The 22,174-nt window shown below is 44.2% G+C and overlaps 1 protein-coding gene across 1 annotated transcript in view; it reads left to right on the top strand.

Annotated features, from left to right (window-relative positions):
* Scd5 (stearoyl-CoA desaturase 5) overlaps window positions 1-22,174 on the top strand; it is a 77,717-nt gene that overhangs the window by 34,965 nt on the left and 20,578 nt on the right. Inside the window, 4 exon segments of the mRNA XM_021163367.1 lie at window positions 411-577; window positions 580-630; window positions 5,019-5,058; window positions 19,260-19,284. Coding sequence (XP_021019026.1) covers window positions 411-577; window positions 580-630; window positions 5,019-5,058; window positions 19,260-19,284 — 283 coding nt within the window.

Raw genomic sequence — 22,174 nt, 5'->3', positions numbered from 1 at the left:
CGCTCCCTGTAAATGAATCCCTACACTAGAAGAGGAAGGGGTGTGTCTTAGGTCTGAGGAGCCGCCATCTTGGCTCCATAACTGTTTTCCTAGTGAGATGAACTGGGGGCATATAGTCTAAGCCTTCATGTTTGCTGCCGTGAGCAGGAAGCAGTGTTCTCTTCCTTCAGCAACACCTAGCTGACCTCTTCAATATACCCCAAACTCAAGTTTGCATCCTGCTGAATGAGAACTTCCTCCTGTTCTGGTGAAAAACTATCCCAGACCATGTTTAGGAGTTGGATGGGGGGGGGGGGATTGTGTGGGGACAATAGAACTGGAGTGGACAGTGAGAACAGGTTGGAGTGGCTGGAACTTTCTGGAAGGGCATCCTGGTGATGACACTTCATCCAGGCTGTTTTCTCTCTGTAAAAACGACATCTTGGAGTGGGCCAAGGGCCATCAAGCCCACCACAAGCACTCAGAGACATTTGCGGACCCCCATAACGCCTGTTGAGGCATCTTCTTCTCCCACGTTGGGTAGCTGCTGGTCTGCAGGCATCAGGATGCCATTGAGAAGGGCAAGAAGCTGATGCTGCTGATCTGCTTGCTCTGCTTGTTGACCCTGTGGTCCAGTTCCAGAGAAAGTGAGTGAATGGATAGCAAAGGGACCAGAAGAGGGGACAAAGCAGAGGGCTGCAGTCATATCTCCAGCACAGTCCCCCTCAGCTGAGCTCATTCTGAGATTGGCTGTCCATTAATCAAGTTCTGTCTGTGTTTGTTTTGAATTTGAAGTTTCATATGTGGCGGGTTTCCATTAATCCTGGCTTCGTTCCCTCTGATTGGCCTTGCCTGGCAGAATTCATGAAATTTGTCAGTTTCCTGTCTCTTCTGCCTGAGTTACCCTGAGAAGGCAGAGGGAGGGGTCCAGCCTTATATAGTGACACGCTTGATGCCAACACAGCTGAGTCTCTCTCAGTGCTCTTGCTGCCCCATGGAAATGTGGCACTGGTAGGTTACTGTGTAAAGAAGACGGGACCACTTATCAGGGTGCCTCAAAGCACCCATGTTGGGGGCTGGAGAGATGACTTAGAGGTTAAGAGCACTAACTGCTCTTCAAGAGGTCCTGAGTTCAATCTCCATCAACCACATGGTGGCTCACAACCATCTGTAATGGGATCTGACGCCCTCTTCTGGTGTATCTGAAGACAGCAACTGTGTACTCAAATCTTTTCTTTTTTAAAGCACCCATGTGTTAGCCAAGCCTGTTTAGTTGACTGCCATTTGCAGGGCAAAACTAGTTTCAATAAGCACGCTAAGAAAGGCTGCCTATAATGGGGTCAGCAAAAGGAAAGCGTCCTTTACCTTCTAGCCAGGCACCTTCATGCTTCCATATGCCGAGTTCATGTTAGTCAGGGTCTACAACAGTGGACACTCCAAGAGCATTTATAAACAGGCTTGTTGCTCCTAAAGCAATGGATTTGTGTGTGACCAGGACAACCTTGGAGCCATATCTTTCTCAGGGCTTTCTTTGCAATAACATGGGGACTTTGTGGTTATTCAAGACCATCTCAGACAGGCTGGAGTCAGCTGGGTACCTTTCAGTTCAGAATCTGTTCAGGCTGAAACTGTGAACAGATGCTGTGCCTTTGGTCAACCCCAAAATCCTTGCATGAAAGGAAGTGTGCTGCAGACTGTCCTCCTGAGCAGAGGAGTGGAAAATTACTCAAGAGGAAACTGCCCTGATCCAGCCATGCTCCCACTGGCCAGTGAACAGATTACTAGTGTCTCCATTTCATCATAAAATAGGGTAGCAGCGATACACCACAAAGCTTTGGGAAGATAGCTTGCAAGTAGAAGTATGGCTGGCATATAGTCAGAGCCTGTGCACATAAGTCACGATGTCACCCAAAGGTAGCTGCTGGGCGTGATGCAGAACTGTGTTTTCCTCTCTGCTTCCATTGTCTCTGCTCTTTCGGGCAAACATGCTGAGTGCCATGAGCTTCAAGTCTTAGAGCAGAAAATTACACAGTGTTTTCTCTGTTAGCAGTGATGTGATTTTCTGATTTTGAGTTTTTACCCTACAAGTAAATATTAAAAGTCATGGGGCCGGAGATACAGCTTTGTGGGACATATGTACCTATCATGCAGGAGGGCACAGGTTCAATCCTGAGGTTGCAAAACTGCCAAGAAGGAAAATGGGGAGGGAAGAGAGAGAGAGAGAGAGAGAGAGAGAGAGAGAGAGAGAGAGAGAGAGAGAGAAAGAGAGAGAGAAAAGCACAAGGAAGCAGAATCAGCCGCAGCCCTCACACACAAACACTGCCGCTATTAATATCACACCGTCTCTATGTTTAGGCATAGATTTGATGTATTTAGTGTGATGGCAGTCACACTGCACATGTGATTTTATGTCTCGCTTTTAACTTCAGATTACATTATACACACCATTGTCAAAGCCTTCGGGCCAATCCTTCAGTCAAGTGTGTCATAGTTGATTTAACCAACGCTGTGGTTTGATATGTATGTCACTTCCAGTTCTGTGATATAAATGATGTCACTATACAATTTGTCATGCTTTGGGACAATCAACCCTCAGATTGATGTCAAGAGCCCGGATGAGAAGGCAAAGACTCTTCTGTTTTATTAACAAGACGGAGATGATATAATAGCAGTCTGAATTTCTTAGCCCTCTCCGATCTTGTCCCTTAAAAATGTTGGATTACGATTCATTATGTGTGTTCTGGCAGGACACATGTCCCAAGGCTGTTTCTAAATGTAAACTGGAGAACAAAGACTATTTTGACAAGTTCCTTGAATCATCACCTGGGAACATCTCTTTCATCACTGGGCCAGTGACCACCAAAGGGGCCCAGCTATCAGGAACCACCACTCGGATCATCTTTCCACGAGTCTCCTTGAGCTTCTGCTGGAACCAGTGCTGTGAGGATGGCCCTAAAGATTAGCCTCTGTCTCCCCAGGTGTAGAGAAGGGCAGGGAACCTACAGACAGTGAGAAAGATGCTGCAATACAGGGCAAGCTCCAAGAAAGCACAGAGGACCAGCTCCTAACTCTCACTGCAAGGGAGAGGAATGGTGAGGGTGACTGAAGGTCTCACAGAAGGAGCTGGAAGTGGTCAGGATAAGGACACGTAGGCCAGAAAGGTTTTTAAGCTGTCAAAAGCACCACCATGCACTATTTAAACATGCACACACAGTGTAGCCTATGAGAAAAGTAATACGTAGATATGAATAGCAAACTGGAGCTTGAAGTCCCTCTGGCTCTGATTATTTGCTCAGTGTTCTTTCTGTCATACCTGACTGTTTGAAAGACACAAGAACACTGTGGGAAAGCACTCTTGTCCTCTGGTAATTATCCAGCGATCACAGGGACCCAGGATCCCAAGTAAGCCTTAGAGTCACTGAACTAAATGGACATCCAAGACCCCCATGCTGAAGTTTGAATTCTGTCATGTTCGTGCAACTGGTTTTCCCAGTCATGCCAGGCAGTCAGGCCGTATCAACCAGACAGGTTCCTTACAGGAATCAGGAATCAAAGTCATTGCGTGTTGAGGGTGAGCTACAGGGGAGGACCTGGGCTTGCCACATCAGCTCTCAGTTCTCCTTATCCAGGGCTGAGTGCCAGGCTTCCTAGCTGGCACAGGAATGAGCCTTGGGAGCACAGTCCAGGGCCTTTCCGAGGACGTCCCTTACAGAGCTGCTTCCCTGCTTCCCTGCTTCTGTCCTGCTCTCTGGGGCAATAGTTCCTGTCCCATCCCACAATGGAACATTCTGTCTCTGCCCCCTTTTCACTGCCCCCAGGGTGTGGGGTCCACAAAACATGTCGATCCATCTACCTGTTGGAGATGTTCCTGGGTGTGACTGAGACAGAGGACCTGAAGGACCCACTTCCGTCTATTAACACAGACTTTGCAGTTCAGTGACAGCCAAACCTCTTTTAACCATCCTAAGCAACAGCCCACCAAAGCCAAGCATATCTGAGAGCCAGGCTTGAGGGTGATTCCTTCATCCTGCCTAATGGAGGAAGACAGGATCCTTAACAGTATCAGGAAAGCATCAGAGCTCAGGCTGTATGGTCATATCTTCTCTAAAAGGCCAGGTACCAAGGCTCTAAAACAAGTAGTCAACCATGACTGGCATCCAGGGGGGAGTGGGGGAAGAGTGACACAGAGACTACTTGGACCTCAGAAGGCACACCTTGTATCTGAGCAGATTGCAGGGCCACATGGACTTTCTGGGGTTTCTGTGACATTCTTGGGTTCCTCAGGGCTTAGAATTCCCTGCTCTGGTGTCTGAGGCCCAGTCTAGAGCTTGCAATGGTGTCTGTCAGGCATGAAGGGTGGTCTGGTGGTAGCATGCTTACTCAAGGTTGGATAGACATGCAGAGGACAGAGCTAGATGTGACGCAGGCCCAACTATGAGCGCCACCTATCCTCTTGGCCCAAGTGCTACTGGTATTGGGGTTACCCTAGAAGTGAGTCATGTATAAGGCTGAGATAGGTCTTCCTGTTAGAGAGTGTGTTTAGTTTAAACAAGAAGGGAGTTTATTTCTCCTACAATTAAAAGCAGTCTGGAAGCATATTACTGTAGTAATGGAGCTCTGGACTTGATATAGAACAAGGATGGGCAGGGGCAGGGGTAGGGGCAGGGGCAGGGGTGAGATTGATTGATTTTAGAAACAGGTTTCCAAGGAGGCAAGAAAGGACACAGCACCAGCTCTGTAAAACCTGGGTCCTCTTCCTTCAGCACAACGGTATTTGCCATGTGGCATCTGTGGTTCCATGTGACATCTGTGGTTCCATGTGACATCTGTGGTTCCATGTGACATCTGTGGTTCCATGTGACATCTGCTCTCCGTGATTTAACGTTCCACGCTGTCCACTGAGCTCCAACCAGGAGTTGTTTGGTAGAGGTCAAGAGGCACACTTCTGAGTTTTCTCAGAACACACACACCCTATCCACTCTACTCTTGTTGGCCATATCTGCCCTCAAGGGAAAAGGAAACGACATGCTCTTGGTGAGTACACTGTGCCTTTGAGTAAGGTCCTGATTTGTTTTCTTTGTAAAGATTATTAAAAAGAAAAAAAAAAGAGAGAACAGTTTAGAGGATGAGAATATTGCTCAGTGGGTGAGAGTGTTTACTCTACAAGCATGGGGACCTGAGTTCAAGTCTCCAGCACCCAGGTGTGGCTGCACAGGTCTGGGATACAGCATTGGGAGAGGGGGAGCAGAGACAGATGGCTCCTAGGAGCTTGCTGACTATTTTGCCAAAGTGTCGAGCTTCCAATTCAATGTGAGACTTTGTCTCAGGTGTCAAGACAGAGAACACTAGAGGAAAACACTTGATGCCCTGCTCTAGCCTCTGCAGGAGAGTACATGTGTGCACTCATACACATACATGCACACACACACACACATAATACACATACAATGTTCAAGCACAGGCACACACACATATACATACACATACAGTGTTCAAGCACAGGCACACACACATATACATATACATATATGCACACACATACACACATGCACACACATACATACATGCACACACATGCACACACATATATGTACATACACACATATACACACAATGCACACACATACATACACACATATACACAATGCACATGCATTCATATATACACACATACACACGTACATACAATGCACAAACATACACATGTACACACACATATACACTATGCACATGCACACACATATATACACACACATACACACAGTGCACATGCACACATACATACACACACATATATATACACACATATACACATACACACATATACACATATATACACACATACACACACACACACACACATGCTCACAAAGGTGGTCTCATACACTCCTACCCCACACATGCATAGCACCCCTGTTATCAGTATCTTTCAGCAATGAAATGCTTGCCCTAACTGATAAATGTAGACTGACCATCACTCTCAGAAGCCATGGCTCACATAAGGGCTTAGTCTTGGTGTTGTATTCTATGGGTTTGGTCACATGTACATTACAAGGTCACATATTCAGAATCATCTGAGTGTTTCACTACCCAACAGCCCTGTGTGCTCTCCCTCATCACTCATATCCCCACAGCACCTCCAACGTGCATCTCATGCCTCCATAGTTCAGTCTGTCACACCACTGGACTCCCACAGGACGAAGCCTTTTCAGGTCACCTTCCTTGAGGGAGCAATGTGCATTGAGGTTTCCTTCACATCTTCTCACTACTGGGCAGCTCAACGCGTGTTAGCACTAAATAGGGATCCACACACTGCTCAGTAACACCTCAGTTTACCTAGCTATTCACTAAAGGACATCTTGGTGGCAATTATTAGTAAATTATTAATATCCACATGCAGGGTATTTCTGTGAACATAACATTTTAGACCCATTTGAGAAAATGCCAAGAAACACTATGGCTGTGTTATACAGTAAGGCAATATTTAATTTTAGAAAAAAAAATAGCCAAGCTGTCTTCCTAAGTGTCTGTATCATTTTGTGCTCCTGCAGGCTGTGGGTGAGAGTCTCTGCTGTCCCACATCCTTGCCAGCATCTGATATTGTCACAGTTTTGGACTGAGCTACTCTGATTGATTCGTAACACCTCATTATCTCGTGATATGCCTTTCCCTGATGGCACGTGACTTACAACCTCTTCCCATGTGCTAATTCTCCACTAGAGAGCCTTTCTTAATGAGATGTGTGCAGATGGTTGGCACCTTTTTACTGGTCTGTACTTTTCTTTTAAAACATACTTATTTTGTTTTATTTCATTCTTATTGGTCTTTAGCTTTGTTGGTCTTATTGCCTGTGTGTGTGTGTGTGTGTGTGTGTGTGTGTGTGTGTGTGTGTGTGCACCACATGTGTGCAGTGCCCGTGGAAGCCAGATGAGGGCATCTGATCCTGGAGTTACAGATGGTTGTGAGCTGCCATGTGGGTGCTGGGAACTGAACCCAAGTTCCCTGCAAGAGCAGCCAGTGCTCTTAGCTTCTGAGCCATCTCTCCAGCCTCTGCCTATTTTCTTAATCTTAGGTTTTCAGAGCTCTTTGTATATTTTGAAAATCAGTTCTTTTTCAGATAAGACTTTTGTAACTATTTCCCCCAGTGTCTTTGGTAGAGGAGACCATATCAGGGACAATATCAGTGCTCTCTCCCTCTCCCTCCCCTTTCCCCTCCCCTTCCCCCTCCCCTCCCCTCCCCTCCCCCTCTCTTCTTTTCCCTCCCTCTCTCCCTCCCTCCCTCCCTCTCTCTCCTCTCTGAGATTATATTTGGGGTTATACCTAAAATTCACCCATCAAATCCAAGGTTATTTAGGTTTAATCCTTTGCCGTTTTCAAATAGTTTGACCGTTCTGTATTTTATCTTCATGTCTGTGGCTAAATGCAGATTTTTAATATGAATATGTCTAGCTACTGTAGGACTCTCTGTAGAAAAGACTGCATGCATGTTCTATTTTATTGCTTTAGCTCCTCTGTTATACTCAGCTGACTATTTTTGTGGGTGTATTTTTGGACTACATCCTGTTCCATTGATCTGTTAGTCTGTCCCCCCAGTACCGTCCGTACTATCGTGATTACCGCAGGTGTTCAGTTCATCTTGGAGCCAGATGGGTTTTCCTCCTTCACTTTGTCCTTCTCCTTCAATGTGGTGCTGGCCATTCTGCTTGTCTCTCGTGTACCAGCTATAGCATCGTTTTGGCAAGTGAGTTGCTGGGCTTTCAGTTAGAATTACAGTGACCCTGGATCAAACCAGGAAGAGCCGGTGTCTCTATGATACTGAACCTTCCCATCCATAAGCGTGAGGTGTCTTCATTTATTTATCTAACTCTTGGATTTCTCCCATCGGAGTCTTGTAGTTTCTCTCAAATGGAGTGTGTGTGTGTATGTGTGTGTCCCTGGAACTGTTGTTGCAGACAGCTGTGAGGCCACCTACTGTGTGTACCAGGAACCATGATCAGAAAGCACTCTTAACTGGTGAGCCATCTCTCTAGCATGTCTGTCTGTCTGTCTCTTGAGACAGGGCCTTGCTGTACAGCCCAGGTGGCCCAGAGCTTACGATCCTACTGCCTCAGCTTCCAGAATGCGGGGACTAAAGGCAGACACCACTGTATTTGCTCTCCTTTTATGATTTTAATATTTTATGATTTTAATATTTTATCATCGCAGTGTCTTTCTTTGATGAGCAGGGCAGTTACACTTAAAAAAAATTTAGCAGTTGCCCTAAAGTTTATAACGGAGAACTAATCCGAGTTCACTTTGAAGTCATTCTGTATCACTTCACGAACCTTGGTGTTCCGTGTTTAATGCAGAACTTTGACTTGCCCTCTTGTCCCTAATGTCATGGCTCTCAGTCATTTCTCTCATACAAGCAGGGGCTCTGCATACATCTAAATGTACAGTTGTATAGCGACACATGAGATGAGAATTCACAAGTAGACATGACTTTGGGCATCCTGCTAGACCAATAAAGGACACGAAACTCAGGGTTTCTTTTATAGTCATCAATCCTTCCCTAATGCTTTTCCTTTCATTTTGCAAACCGTGTTTCTGACCCATATGGTTCTCTCTCTCTTTCTCTCTCTCCCTCTTCCTCTCTCCTCCCTCTCCCTCTCCCTCTTTCTCCCTCTTTCCCTCCCCTTTTCCTCCCCTCCCCCTCTCACTCCCCCTCCTCTCTCCCTTACCCGCCCCCTCTGACTCCTTTTCATGTCCTGTGAAAAGCAGGCACACACAATTCACACCTTCAGTTTTCTTTGCCTGAGATTTTTTTTTAAATATTATTTTCACTTTTCAAGGATAGTTCTAGTTAACGTTTTCTCTGCTCAAAACGTTAAGTATGTCAGCCTACTCTTTTCTTGCTTGCTCTGTGAGGTCTTTATCATCCCTCCTGTACAGGTAAAGGTGTTTTTATTCTTGCCTTCTGGCTTGCTGCAGAATTTTTTTCTGTAGTTTTGATTTCTTTTGCCAGCCTGTGTATAGGATTATTTATTCCTGCCTGCATGCCTTATTCCCACCCCCATCTGCCCTGCTTTGGATTCTCTGAGCTTCCTTGGCTCTCCTGCCTCTTTCTTCTCTTCTGTTGCTCTCCTACCCCCTGCAGCTTGTTACAGCTTGTACGGTTGATTCATGGGAGACTCTTTTTCCCCAGCTGTGTCTACAAATACTAAAAAGCCCATCCAAGATCTTCATTTTTGCTACGCTATCATTTCCAGTGTCTGTGAGCCCTTAAGGCCGTGATCATGATTTCTGACTTTCCAGGTACACTTGCCATGTGTTCTTGCCCGATGCCTGTTTTATGCAGCAGAGAATCTAGTTGTTGACTTGGTTGCTTTGAATTCCCTCCGACATCTCTGCTCCAGCTCCTGATGCTTGAGCTGCCTCTTCACACTGCTCGCTTTCGGAATGCCTGGCGCTTTTTCTCTTGCCCCCTAGACGTGGGCACAGGGGGAAAATTCCTGAATAGTACAGCAATGGCTTGTGCTGTAAGATCGAATATTGACAAATCCCATCACAAATCCTCATGAAACTGCAAAGCTTTTGCAAGGCAAAAGACACCGTCAATAAGACAAAAAGACCACCAACAGATTGGGAAAGGATCTTTACCTATCCTAAATCAGATAAGGGACTAATATCCAATATATATAAGGAACTCAAGAAGGTAGACTCCAGAAAATCAAATAACCCCATTAAAAAATGGGGCTCAGAACTGAACAAAGAATTCTCACCTGAGGAATACCGAATGGCAGAGAAGCACCTGAAAAAATGTTCAACATCCTTAATCATCAGGGAAATGCAAATCAAAACAACCCTGAGATTCCACCTCACACCAGTCAGAATGGCTAAGATCAAAAATTCAGGTGACAGCAGATGCTGGCAAGGATGTGGAGAAAGAGGAACACTCCTTCATTGTTGGTGGGATTGCAAGCTTGTACAACCACTCTGGAAATCAGTCTGTCGGTTCCTTAGAAAATTGAACATAGTACTACCGGAGGATCCAGCAATACCTCTCCTGGGCATATATCCAGAAGATGTCCCAACTGGTAAGAAGGACACATGCTCCACTATGTTCATAGCAGCCTTATTTATAATAGCCAGAAGCTGGAAAGAACCCAGATGCCCCTCAACAGAGGAATGGATACAGAAAATGTGGTACATTTACACAATGGAGTACTACTCAGCTATTAAAAAAGAATGAATTTATTAAATTCCTAGCCAAATGGATGGACCTAGAGGGCATCATCCTGAGCGAGGTAACACAATCACAAAGGAACTCACACAATATGTACTCACAGATAAGTGGATATTAGCCCAAAACTTAGGATACCCAAGATATAAGATACAATTTGCTAAAAGCATGAAACTCAAGAAGAATGAAGACCAAAGTGTGGACACTGTGCCCCTTCTTAGAATTGGGAACAAAACACCCATGGAAGGAGTTACAGAGACAAAGTTTGGAGCTGTGACAAAAGGATGGACCATCTAGAGACTGCCATATCCATGGATCCACCCCATAATCAGCTTCCAAACGCTGACACCATTGCATACACTAGCAAGATTTTGCTGAAAGGACACAGATATAGCTTTCTCTTGTGAGACTATGCTGGGGCCTAGCAAACACAGAAGTGGATGGTCACAGTCATCTATTGGATGGATCACAGGGCTCCCAATGGAGGAGCTAGAGAAAGTACCCAAGGAGCTAAAGGGATCTGCAACCCTATATGTGGAACAACATTATGAACTAACCAGTACCCCGGAGCTCTTGACTCTAGCTGCATATGTATCAAAAGATGGCCTAGTAGGCCATCACTGGAAAGAGAGTCTCATTGGACACACAAACTTTATATGCCCCAGTACAGGGGAACGCCAGGGCCAAAAAAATGGGAATGGGTGAGTAGGGAAGTGGGGGGGAGGGTACAGGGGACTTTTGGGATAGCATTGGAAATGTAATTGAGGAAAATATGTAATAAAAATATTAAAAATTATAAAAAAAGAACTTCAACCATACACTTATTTTCATTGCTACTATATAACTGTAATTTTGCTACTGAGCAGTGACTCAGTTCCCAAGAGCACTGGAAATATGTGTTTTGCAGTGGTTGTGCCCCAGGAGTTGGGAACTGCTGCTGGGGAGGTTTCTGTTACACGTGCGGTAGCTTCCTGCATCTTCCGGTGTCTTCCCAATGTTTGGTACTTTGCCCTGGACCTTATTTCTCTCATGGGTCTAAGAATTGTTGGATTTTCAGCCTGTTCAGCTTTTCACTTTGAAACTTCACAGTTGCCTACACCCCGAGTACATCCCCGTGCTTCTGAGCATGGTGTACCCAGGGCAGAGCAGTCTACCATCAGCACCAACCCATCCTTACTTCCCTACCTGACCTGCATTGCTTTCCACTTTGGGGATTTCTGCTGGGAGGATGAATTATCTGGAGATGCATAAGCATCCTGGCCCTCCTCTCAAGGTCAATTCTACTGCCTTTGATCTCGATTCTGTTTAGGGCTCTTAGGAAATCTGCGTGTTCTGAGTCCCTCTACCATGGGTCTTTCCCTACCAGTTGTTAGGCTGATAGACTAGTTCTTATTCAGACATTAGCAGTTTTGAAAGGCTGAACATATTTGAGATTTTGGTGTGTTATTTGTATTTTGTGGAAACTATAGAAATAATCTCCAAAGTGGGCTCAAATAATGACTCAGACACCTAAATGTGTGCTTGAGACTTATGGGGAGATGTGGAGACAGGAGATGTTAAACCATGACCATCTCCCAAAGCCTTGTGCCCCTCAGCCACCCTTGGCTTTGTGCACTGGCTATTTCATTTGGATCTTGGGCTGTTCCCGCGTTGGGGAACTGAAATTTGGCTCAGCTATAGCAGAACCTGGTTCTTTGACATCCCTTCCATGAACCCACAGTTTAATAATGGGTACCAAGCACCGCGTGGCATTTTTTATCCTCACTATGTTGAGCACTCACTGTATCTCAGACACTGCTGAAGAGCCTGCAGACAAGAGAGCAACATTTGGGGAACCATTTGGTCTTTCCCTCTAGAGCTTCTCAACTTGGATCTGGGATTCCAGAGGGGATGCCAGCCCACTGCTGCCTGAGGTTCTCTTCCCTTTTCTTTGTTTGGGCTCTCCCACAGTTCTATTCCTGCAGAAAAATCTGTTTTTGGTTAGCTGTCCTGTCTATTTGTCCACTTGTCTCCACAGCTTGTTTGTTTGTGTCCCCTGCCAGTCAGTTACTCTTCGTTTGCTGCCTTCTCTGCATGGGGCCTTTCCCCTTAATGTCACAGTGCTTTCTGGGTCCCATGATGCTTTCCTGCTTTTCCAGCTCACTCAGCAGACTTTTGTCAGATGGAGATCTCTCACCCTCCCAGAGTCTCTCCTCACTTCACCATTTTGCTTTGAGTTAACCTTTCTGAACTTCCCTATGAGTTCAGAAACTGTTGCTCTTCCGGTCAGACCAGCACCTGGGTAGCTAGGGCGCAGGTTGGCTGACACTCGCCAGCTACCCACAACACCCGCCACAGGATCTTAAGACTTCTGGTGAGTGGAACACAGCTTCTGCTCTAATTCAATTGCGCGCGCGGGACCTGAGACTGCATTAGTTAGGGAAGCAGAAATCTGGCCTGAGTAGGGCCATAAGCCTCTTCGGGTCTGACCAGCACCTGGGTAGCTAGAGCGCAGGGTCGGCTGACACCCGCCAGCTACCCACGACACCCGCCACAGGATTTTGAGACTTCTGGTGAGTGGAACACAGCTTCTGTTCCAGTCCAATCACGCGGGACCTGAGACTGCATTGGTTGGGGAGGCAGAAATCCGGCCTGAGTAGGGCCACAAGCCTCTTCCGGTCTGAACAGCACCGGGGTAGCTAGAGCACAGGGTGTGCTGACACCTGCCAGCTACCCACGACAGCCGCCACAGGATGTTGAGACTTCTGGTGAGTGGAACACAGAGTCTGCTCCAATCTTTAAACAGTGACAACAATAACAACTAATCCCAGAGATTACCAGATGGCGAAAGGTCAACGTAAGAATCTTACTAACAGAAACCAAGACCACTCACCATCATCAGAACCCAGCACTCCAACTTCGCCCAGTCCAGGGCACCCCAACACACCGGAAAAGCTAGACCCGGTTCTAAAAGCATATCTCACGATGATGGTAGAGGACATCAAGAAGGACTTTAATAACACACTTAAAGAAATACAAAAGAACACTGGTAAACAGGTAGAAGACATTAAAGAGGAAGCACAAAAATCCCTTAAAGAATTGCAGGAGAACACTGCTAAACAGGTAGAAGACATTAAAGAGGAAGCACAAAAATCCCTTAAAGAATTGCAGGAGAACACTGCTAAACAGGTAGAAGACATTAAAGAGGAAGCACAAAAATCCCTTAAAGAATTGCAGGAGAACACTGCTAAACAGGTAGAAGACATTAAAGAGGAAGCACAAAAATCCATTAAAGAATTGCAGGAAAACCAGACCAAACAGGTGATGGAATTGAATAAAACCATCCAAGACCTAAAAAGGGAAGTAGAAACAATGAAGAAAACCCAAATTGAGGCAACACTGGAGATAGAAACACTAGGAAAGAAATCTGGAACCATAGATACGAGCATCAGCAACAGAATACAAGAGATGGAAGAGAGAATCTCAGGTGCAGAAGACTCCATAGAGAACATCGGCACGACAATCAAAGAAAATACAAAATCCAAAAAGATCCTAACTCAAAATATCCAGGAAATCCAGGACAAAATGAGAAGACCAAACCTACGGATAATAGGAGTAGATGAGAATGAAGATTTTCAACTCAAAGGACCAGCAAATATATTCAACAAAATTATAGAAGAAAACTTCCCAAACCTAAAGAAAGAGATGCCCATGAACATACAAGAAGCTTACAGAACTCCAAATAGACTGGACCAGAAAAGAAATTCCTTCTGACACATAATAATCAGAACAACAAATGCACTAAATAAAGATAGAATACTAAAAGCAGTAAGGGGAAAAGGTCAAGTAACATATAAAGGCAAGCCCATCAGAATTACACCGGATTTTTCACCAGAGACTATGAAAGCCAGAAGGGCCTGGACAGATGTTATACAGAAACTAAGAGAACACAAATTCCAGCCCAGGCTACTATACCCAGCCAAACTCTCAATTACCATAGATGGAGAAACCAAAGTATTCCACGATAAAACCAAATTCACACATTATCTTTCCACGAATCCAGCACTTCAAAGGATAATAACAGAAAAAAAACAATACAAGGACGGAAACCACGTCATAGAAAAAGCAAGAAGGTAATCCCTCAACAAACCTAAAAGAAGACAGCCACAAAAACAGAACACCAACTCTAACAACAAAAATAAAAGGAAGCAACAATTACTTCTCCCTAATATCTCTTAATATCAATGGACTCAACTCCCCAATAAAAAGACATAGACTAACAGGCTGGCTACAGAAACAGGACCCAACATTTTGCTGCTTACAGGAAACTCATCTCAGAGAAAAAGATAGACACTACCTCAGAATGAAAGGCTGGAAAACAATTTTCCAAGCAAATGGTAGGAAGAAACAAGCTGGAGTAGCCATTATAATATCTGATAAGATTGAATTCCAACCCAAAGTCATCAAAAAAGACAAGGATGGGCACTTCATTCTCATCAAAGGTAAAATCCTCCAAGAGGAACTATCAATTCTGAATATCTATGCGCCAAATACAAGGGCAGCCTCATTCATTAAAGATACTTTAGTAAAGCTGAAAGCACACATTGCACCTCACACAATAATAGTGGGAGACTTCAACACACCACTTTCACCAATGGACAGATCATGGAAACAGAAACTAAACAGGGACACACTGAAACTAACAGAGGTTATGAAACAAATGGATCTGACAGATATCTACAGAACATTTTATCCTAAAACAAAAGGATATACCTTCTTCTCAGCACCTCACGGTACCTTCTCCAAAATTGACCACATAATTGGTCACAAAACAGGCCTCAATATATACAAAAATATTGAAATTGTCCCATGCACCCTATCAGATCACCATGGACTAAGACTGATCTTCAATAACAAAATAAATAATAGAAAGCCAACACACACGTGGAAACTAAACAACACTCTTCTCAATGATACCTTGGTCAAGGAAGGAATAAAGAAAGAAATTAAGGACTTTCTGGAGTTTAATGAAAATGAAGCCACAACATACCCAAACTTATGGGACACACTGAAAGCATTTCTAAGAGGAAAACTCATAGCTCTGAGTGCCTCCAAAAAGAAACTAGAGAGAGCACACATTAGCAGCTTGACAACACACCTAAAAGCTCTAGAACGAAAGGAAGCAAATTCACCCAAGAGGAGTAGACGGCAAGAAATAATCAAACTCAGGGGTGAAATCAACCAAGTGGAAACAAGAAGAACAATTCAAAGAATCAACCAATTGAGGAGCTGGTTCTTTGAGAAAATCAACAAGATAGATAAACCCTTAGCCAGACTCACTAGAGGGCATAGGGAAAGTACTCTAATTAACAAAATCAGAAATGAAAAGGGAGACATAACAACAGACCCCGAAGAAATCCAAAACACCATCAGATCATTCTACAAAAGGCTATACTCAACAAAACTGGAGATCCTGGATGAAATGGACAAGTTTCTAGACAGATACCAGGTACCAAAGTTAAATCAAGATCAGGTTAATGATCTAAACAGTCCCATATCCCCTAAAGAAATAGAAGCAGTCATTAATAGTCTCCCAACCAAGAAAAGCCCAGGACCAGATGGGTTTAGTGCAGAGTTCTATCAAACCTTCAAAGAAGAACTAATCCCAGTTCTTCACAAACTATTCCACAAAATAGAATCAGAAGGTACTCTACCCAACTCATTCTATGAAGCCACAATTACTCTGATACCTAAACCACATAAAGACCCAACAAAAATAGAGAACTTCAGACCAATTTCCCTTATGAATATTGATGCAAAAATCCTCAATAAAGTTCTCGCTAACCGAATTCAAGAACACATCAAAAAATCATCCATCCTGACCAAGTAGGATTCATCCCAGGGATGCAAGGATGGTTCAATATACGAAAATCCATCAATGTAATCCATTATATAAACAAACTCAAAGACAAAAACATGATCATCTCGTTAGATGCTGAAAAAGCATTTGACAACATCCAACACCCATTCATGATAAAAGTCTTGGAAAGATCAGGAATTCAAGGCCCATACCTAACCATGATAAAAGCAATCTACAGCAAACCAGTAGCCAACATCAAAGTAAATGGTGAGAAGCTGGAAGCAATTCCACTAAAATCAGGGACTAGACAAGGCTGCCCACTCTCTCCCTACCTATTCAACATTGTACTTGAAGTCCTAGCCAGAGCAATTCGACAACAAAAGGAGATCAAAGGGATACAAATTGGAAAAGATGAAGTCAAAATATCACTTTTTGCAGATGATATGATAGTATACATAAGTGACCCCAAAAATTCCACCAGAGAACTCCTAAGCCTGATAAATAGCTTCGGTGAAGTAGCTGGATATAAAATTAACTCAAGCAAGTCAATGGCCTTTCTGTACACAAAGGATAAACAAGCAGAGAAGGAAATTAGGGAAACAACACCCTTCTCAATAGTCACAAACAATATAAAATACCTTGGCGTGACTCTAACTAAGGAAGTGAAAGATTTGTATGACAAGAACTTCAAGTCCCTGAAGAAAGAAATTAAAGAAGATCTCAGAAGATGGAAAAACCTCCCATGCTCATGGATTGGCAGGATCAACATTGTAAAAATGGCTATCTTGCCAAAAGCAATCTACAGATTCAATGCAATCCCCATCAAAATTCCAACGAATTGGAAAGGGCAATCTGCAAATTCATCTGGAACAACAAAAAACCTAGGATAGCAAAAACTCTTCTCAAGGATAAAAGAACCTCTGGAGGAATCACCATGCCTGACCTAAAGCTGTACTACAGAGCAATTGTGATAAAAACTGCATGGTACTGGTATAACAACAGACAAGTAGACCAATGGAACAGAATTGAAGACCCTGAGATCAACCCACATACCTATGGTCACTTGATTTTTGACAAGGGAGCAAAAACCATCCAGTGGAAAAAAGACAGCATTTTCAACAAATGGTGCTGGCACAACTGGCAGTTATCATGTAGAAGAATGCGAATTGATCCATTCCTATCTCCTTGTACCAAGGTCAAATCTAAGTGGATTAAGGAACTCCACATAAAACCAGAGACACTGAAACTTATAGAGGAGAAAGTAGGGAAAAGCCTCAAAGATATGGGTACAGGGGAAAAATTCCTGAATAGAACAGCAATGGCTTGTGCTGTAAGATCAAGAATCAATAAATGGGACCTCATAAAGTTGCAAAGCTTCTGCAAGGCAAAAGACACTGTCAATAAGACAAAAAGACCACCAACAGATTGGGAAAGGATCTTTACCTATCCTAAATCAGATAAGGGACTAATATCCAATATATATAAGGAACTCAAGAAGGTAGACTCCAGAAAATCAAATAACCCCATTAAAAAATGGGGCTCAGAACTGAACAAAGAATTCTCACCTGAGGAATACCGAATGGCAGAGAAGCACCTGAAAAAATGTTCAACATCCTTAATCATCAGGGAAATGCAAATCAAAACAACCCTGAGATTCCACCTCACACCAGTCAGAATGGCTAAGATCAAAAATTCAGGTGACAGCAGATGCTGGCAAGGATGTGGAGAAAGAGGAACACTCCTTCATTGTTGGTGGGATTGCAAGCTTGTACAACCACTCTGGAAATCAGTCTGTCGGTTCCTTAGAAAATTGAACATAGTACTACCGGAGGATCCAGAAATACCTCTCCTGGGCATATATCCAGAAGATGTCCCAACTGGTAAGAAGGACACATGCTCCACTATGTTCATAGCAGCCTTATTTATAATAGCCAGAAGCTGGAAAGAACCCAGATGCCCCTCAACAGAGGAATGGATACAGAAAATGTGGTACATTTACACAATGGAGTACTACTCAGCTATTAAAAAGAATGAATTTATTAAATTCCTAGCCAAATGGATGGACCTAGAGGGCATCATCCTGAGCGAGGTAACACAATCACAAAGGAACTCACACAATATGTACTCACTGATAAGTGGATATTAGCCCAAAAACTTAGGATACCCAAGATATAAGATACAATTTGTTAAACGCATGAAACTCAAGAAGAACGAAGACCAAAGTGTGGACACTGTGCCCCTTCTTGGAATTGGGAACAAAACACCCATGGAAAGAATTACAGAGATAAAGTTTGGAGCTGTGAAGAAAGGATGGACCATCTAAAGACTGCCATATCCATGGATCCACCCCATAATCAGCTTCCAAACGCTGACACCATTGCATACACTAGCAAGATTTTGCTGAAAGGACCCAGATATAGATGTCTCTTGTGAGACAATGCCGGGGCTAACAAACACAGAAGTAGATGCTCACAGTCAGCTATTGGATGGATCACAGGGCCCCCAATGGAGGAGCTAGAGAAAGTACCCAAGGAGCTAAAGGGAACTGCAACCCCATAGGTGGATCATTATTATGAACTAACCAGTACCCCAGAGCTCTTGTCTCTAGCTGCATTTGTATCAAAAGATGGCCTAGTCGGCCATCACTGGAAAGAGAGGCCCATTGGACTTGCCAACTTTATATGCCCCAGTACAGGGGAATGCCAGGGCCACGGGGTGGGGGTGGGTGGGTGGGGTACTGGGGGGGAGTGTATTGGGGACTTTTTGGATAGCATTGGAAATGTAATTGAGGAAATTACCTAATTAAAAAAAAAAAAGAAACTGTTTTTTCTCCTTAGTCTCATGTCCCCTCTGCGGCGGGCAGGCTATCTTTGGTTTCCAGCCCTGCATCCAGACTCCCCCACCTCCACCTACCTCAGCCACTGTATCTTCTCCGGGCTCCACAAAGTCACAGAGAATAAAAAACTGGTTCCTTTCTTTATTTCCCCTGCACCCAGATCCAGTTGTCAAAGATGAAAATCCTGAACATCTCAGCTCCAGAGACTTAATAAAAATCAACCAAAGTGTATCCTGTGTCTCATTATTCCTTTCTGTTGAAAGTGGGTGGAAGAGGTTAAACGTCCTTTCCTACTGCTATTCAGCACTTGCTCTTTCAAAGGAGATTTCAAATATTTTAGAGAAATGGCTGAATTGCCCAGGTGCAGGACAGCAGTGATTCAGTGCCCAGGTTACAGCCTTGGTACAAGTGCTTCCCCTTAGTGGTTCAAAGTTTGAGCAGAAGTCAGTGTGCCAGACAGTTCAACAGCTTGTTTTGACCTTTAAGACATTTCCAAGTCAAAATGTCACCTTTTGTCTCTCTCTGAGTGTAAGAGGTACTTTCCTACTGGATCTTTGGGAGAATGTGTGTGTGTGTGTGTGCATGGTTTGTGTGTGTGTGTGTGTGTGCACATGTTATATATGTTCACATATGGTGTGTGTGTGTGCATAGTGTGTGTATGTGCATGGTATGTGTGTGTGTCTGTGTGTGAATGGTATGTGTGTGTATCTGTGTGTGCATGGGATGTATGTGTGTGCACATATGGTGTGTGTGTGTGCATAGTGTGTGTATGTGCATGGTATGTGTATGTCTGTGTGTGAATGGTATGTGTGTGTATCTGTGTGTGCATGGGATGTGTGTGTGCATAGTGTATGTGTGCATGCATGGTGTGTGTGCACATGGTATGTGTGTGCACACATGGTGTGTGTGCATAGTGTATGTGTGCATGCATGGTGTGTGTGTACATGGTATGTGTGTGCACACATGGTGTGTGTACATAGTGTGTGTGTGTGCATGGTATATGTGTGTGCACGTGGTATGAGTGCACACATAGTGTGTGTGTGTGTGTGCATGGTGTATGTGTGTACATGGCATGTGTGTGCATACATGGTGTGTGTGTGTGTGTGTGTGTGTGCATCAACAGCATTAGAATTTACCTTTCTTTCCCCACATTGATTCTCCATTTCTGTGTGCAGTAAATTCCCCTGGAAAAATAAGAAAATGTTTTCCACCACAGCATGGGAGACAGTCTTTAACAGTAATCAGGGAAGGGGTGCTGTACAGTCTGTGAGGTGTTGTCTTGATGTCATTGTTGATATCAGTAAGGGCATCTTCCTGCATCATGACTCACTTCAATTGCCAATGTCAACCTCATTTGTTAATTCTTTACCTACAGTCGCTCAGTACACAGATATTTCTGATCCGTTCAATAATTTTGCCATGCAGATGAAGGAGACTGTGGACTGAGTCATGAATACCCTAACTCTCCACTGCTTTGGTTAACCAAGTCCAAAGAATAAGTGAAATACTCTTCATTCTCTAGAGGCTTTATTACACCTTAATTATTTCCTAAGAAGTTAGATATGGGTGGGTGAGATGGCTCAGCAGGTAAAGACCCTTTCTCATAAGCCTAGTTTTGATCCATGGAACCTGCAGGGTAGAAGGAGAGAAATGGCTCGCGAAAGCTAACCACTGGTCACCATAAGGAGGAGAACAGAGAGATCAACAGCAATCACATTTTCCCTTGAGAATATCTCTTCTTCAGGCCATCGTTGTGTGGATGAGTGGCGGGGGACACAGAATGAACCAACTCACCAGAGGCTGAGCTGGGCTTGGATGTTGCTGCTGCTCGCCTTCTCCTGCGCACACCACAAGCTTCAGTCATTGGCTGCTGTTCCCAGGTGCTTGGAGCCCAGAGTGACAGAGCAGTGTTCTAAATGTTCAGCCCTCCGCTTCCGGCTGTCCGGGCTCCGGCTGTATCTCAGATCCTACCTCCCTTTGCTCTGCTGCCTGAGGGTTCTGTTTGTCTCTCTCTGTGTGTGGCTTATTGTAAGAATGTGGGTTTCTTTACTTTCCTGTCCAGGGTCAGCCTCAGCCAAGGTATACTTGTCTGAACCTCGGGATCATGGTTCAGCCTCTTTGCCTTCTCCCCAATAGTCAAAGACCCATGCTTTGGAGCAATAGAGAATCCTGGGTAAAAAGGATTCTCTATTTTTTTTTTACCCCTTCTCCAAACCTGATTTATTGCTTGCCTAACTCAATATTTTTTTGTCTCATCCCAGGAGCCAGGCTTTCTATTTCCTCTGGGCAGTGGTTGACTTTTGCTTCACAGTAGACAGCTCTGGGAGAGAAGGCTGGGCTTCCCACTGGCCCCTAGCAAGGGGCTGGCCACCCTTGCAGGTGTATGCAGCAATGGGCAGGTGTGGTCTCATACACTGTTCCCAACTTGTTCTCATGAGCGCCAAGAGGGGATCCTCAGGACGGAGTTAAGAGTAAGGCCACACTCTGCCTCTTGCTGGAAGAAGGTTGCACAGGCACAAAATCTCATCACTGGGCCATGTGAGCTCCTGGACTTCAACCCAAACTTTCCATGCAATAGCTCATTTGCTCCATACTTTCTAAAGAATCAAGCTAAGTCAAAGCCAGGCAGAGTATCGTAAGGAAGTTGTTTCTCAACACAGCTTGTCAGACAGTAAGAGAGGAAGTGGCTCACCATAAAGTAGCTCATCTCACAACTTCTTAGTCTTTCTAAGAAATGATTTAGGAAATTAATGCCCTTCACGACAGCTAGTTTTTGTTAATACTAAATGACTCTGGGCTCCTTTTTAGAATGGAAAGGATGTGATTATGTGCGTATTTGTGAACTTCAAGTATATTTTCTCTCTTCAGCTGAATGCCACGATATTGCGGAGACCCTTTGTCAGTTGACAGTTGAAGTGAAAATATTGTCTCCAGAAATGAGTTTGTTGATAGCTGTTCCAATACTACAAATGGATATTTAGATTAGCCGCCTGCAGGCTGTCCTCTCAGAGCTCCTGGGAGCATCCCACCTGCAGGCTGTCCCATCAGAGCTCCTGGAAGCATTCCCTTCTGAGAGATGATTTTCAATTCCTCAGTCCCATGTTACTCTGTTATATCCCACCAACTGTGTCGAGGGAGGACTAGGTTGAGCTATCTGGGGTTTTGTTTGACAAAATATACACAGGAAAACTGAAGAAGCTAGTCTTGTCTGAATAAGTCTGGGCACAGCGTCAGTCATTTCTTTCTTTTCTTTTCTTCTTCTTCCTCTTCTTCTTTCTGCTTCTTCCTCTTTCTCTTC

The sequence above is a fragment of the Mus caroli genome, unplaced genomic scaffold (assembly GCF_978045245.1).
Source record: "Mus caroli unplaced genomic scaffold, Mus_caroli_1 scaffold_4, whole genome shotgun sequence".
Taxonomy (NCBI): domain Eukaryota; kingdom Metazoa; phylum Chordata; class Mammalia; order Rodentia; family Muridae; genus Mus; species Mus caroli.
The sequence above is the reverse complement of the archived record's forward strand: the minus strand, read 5'-3'. Positions and strand labels throughout refer to the sequence as shown.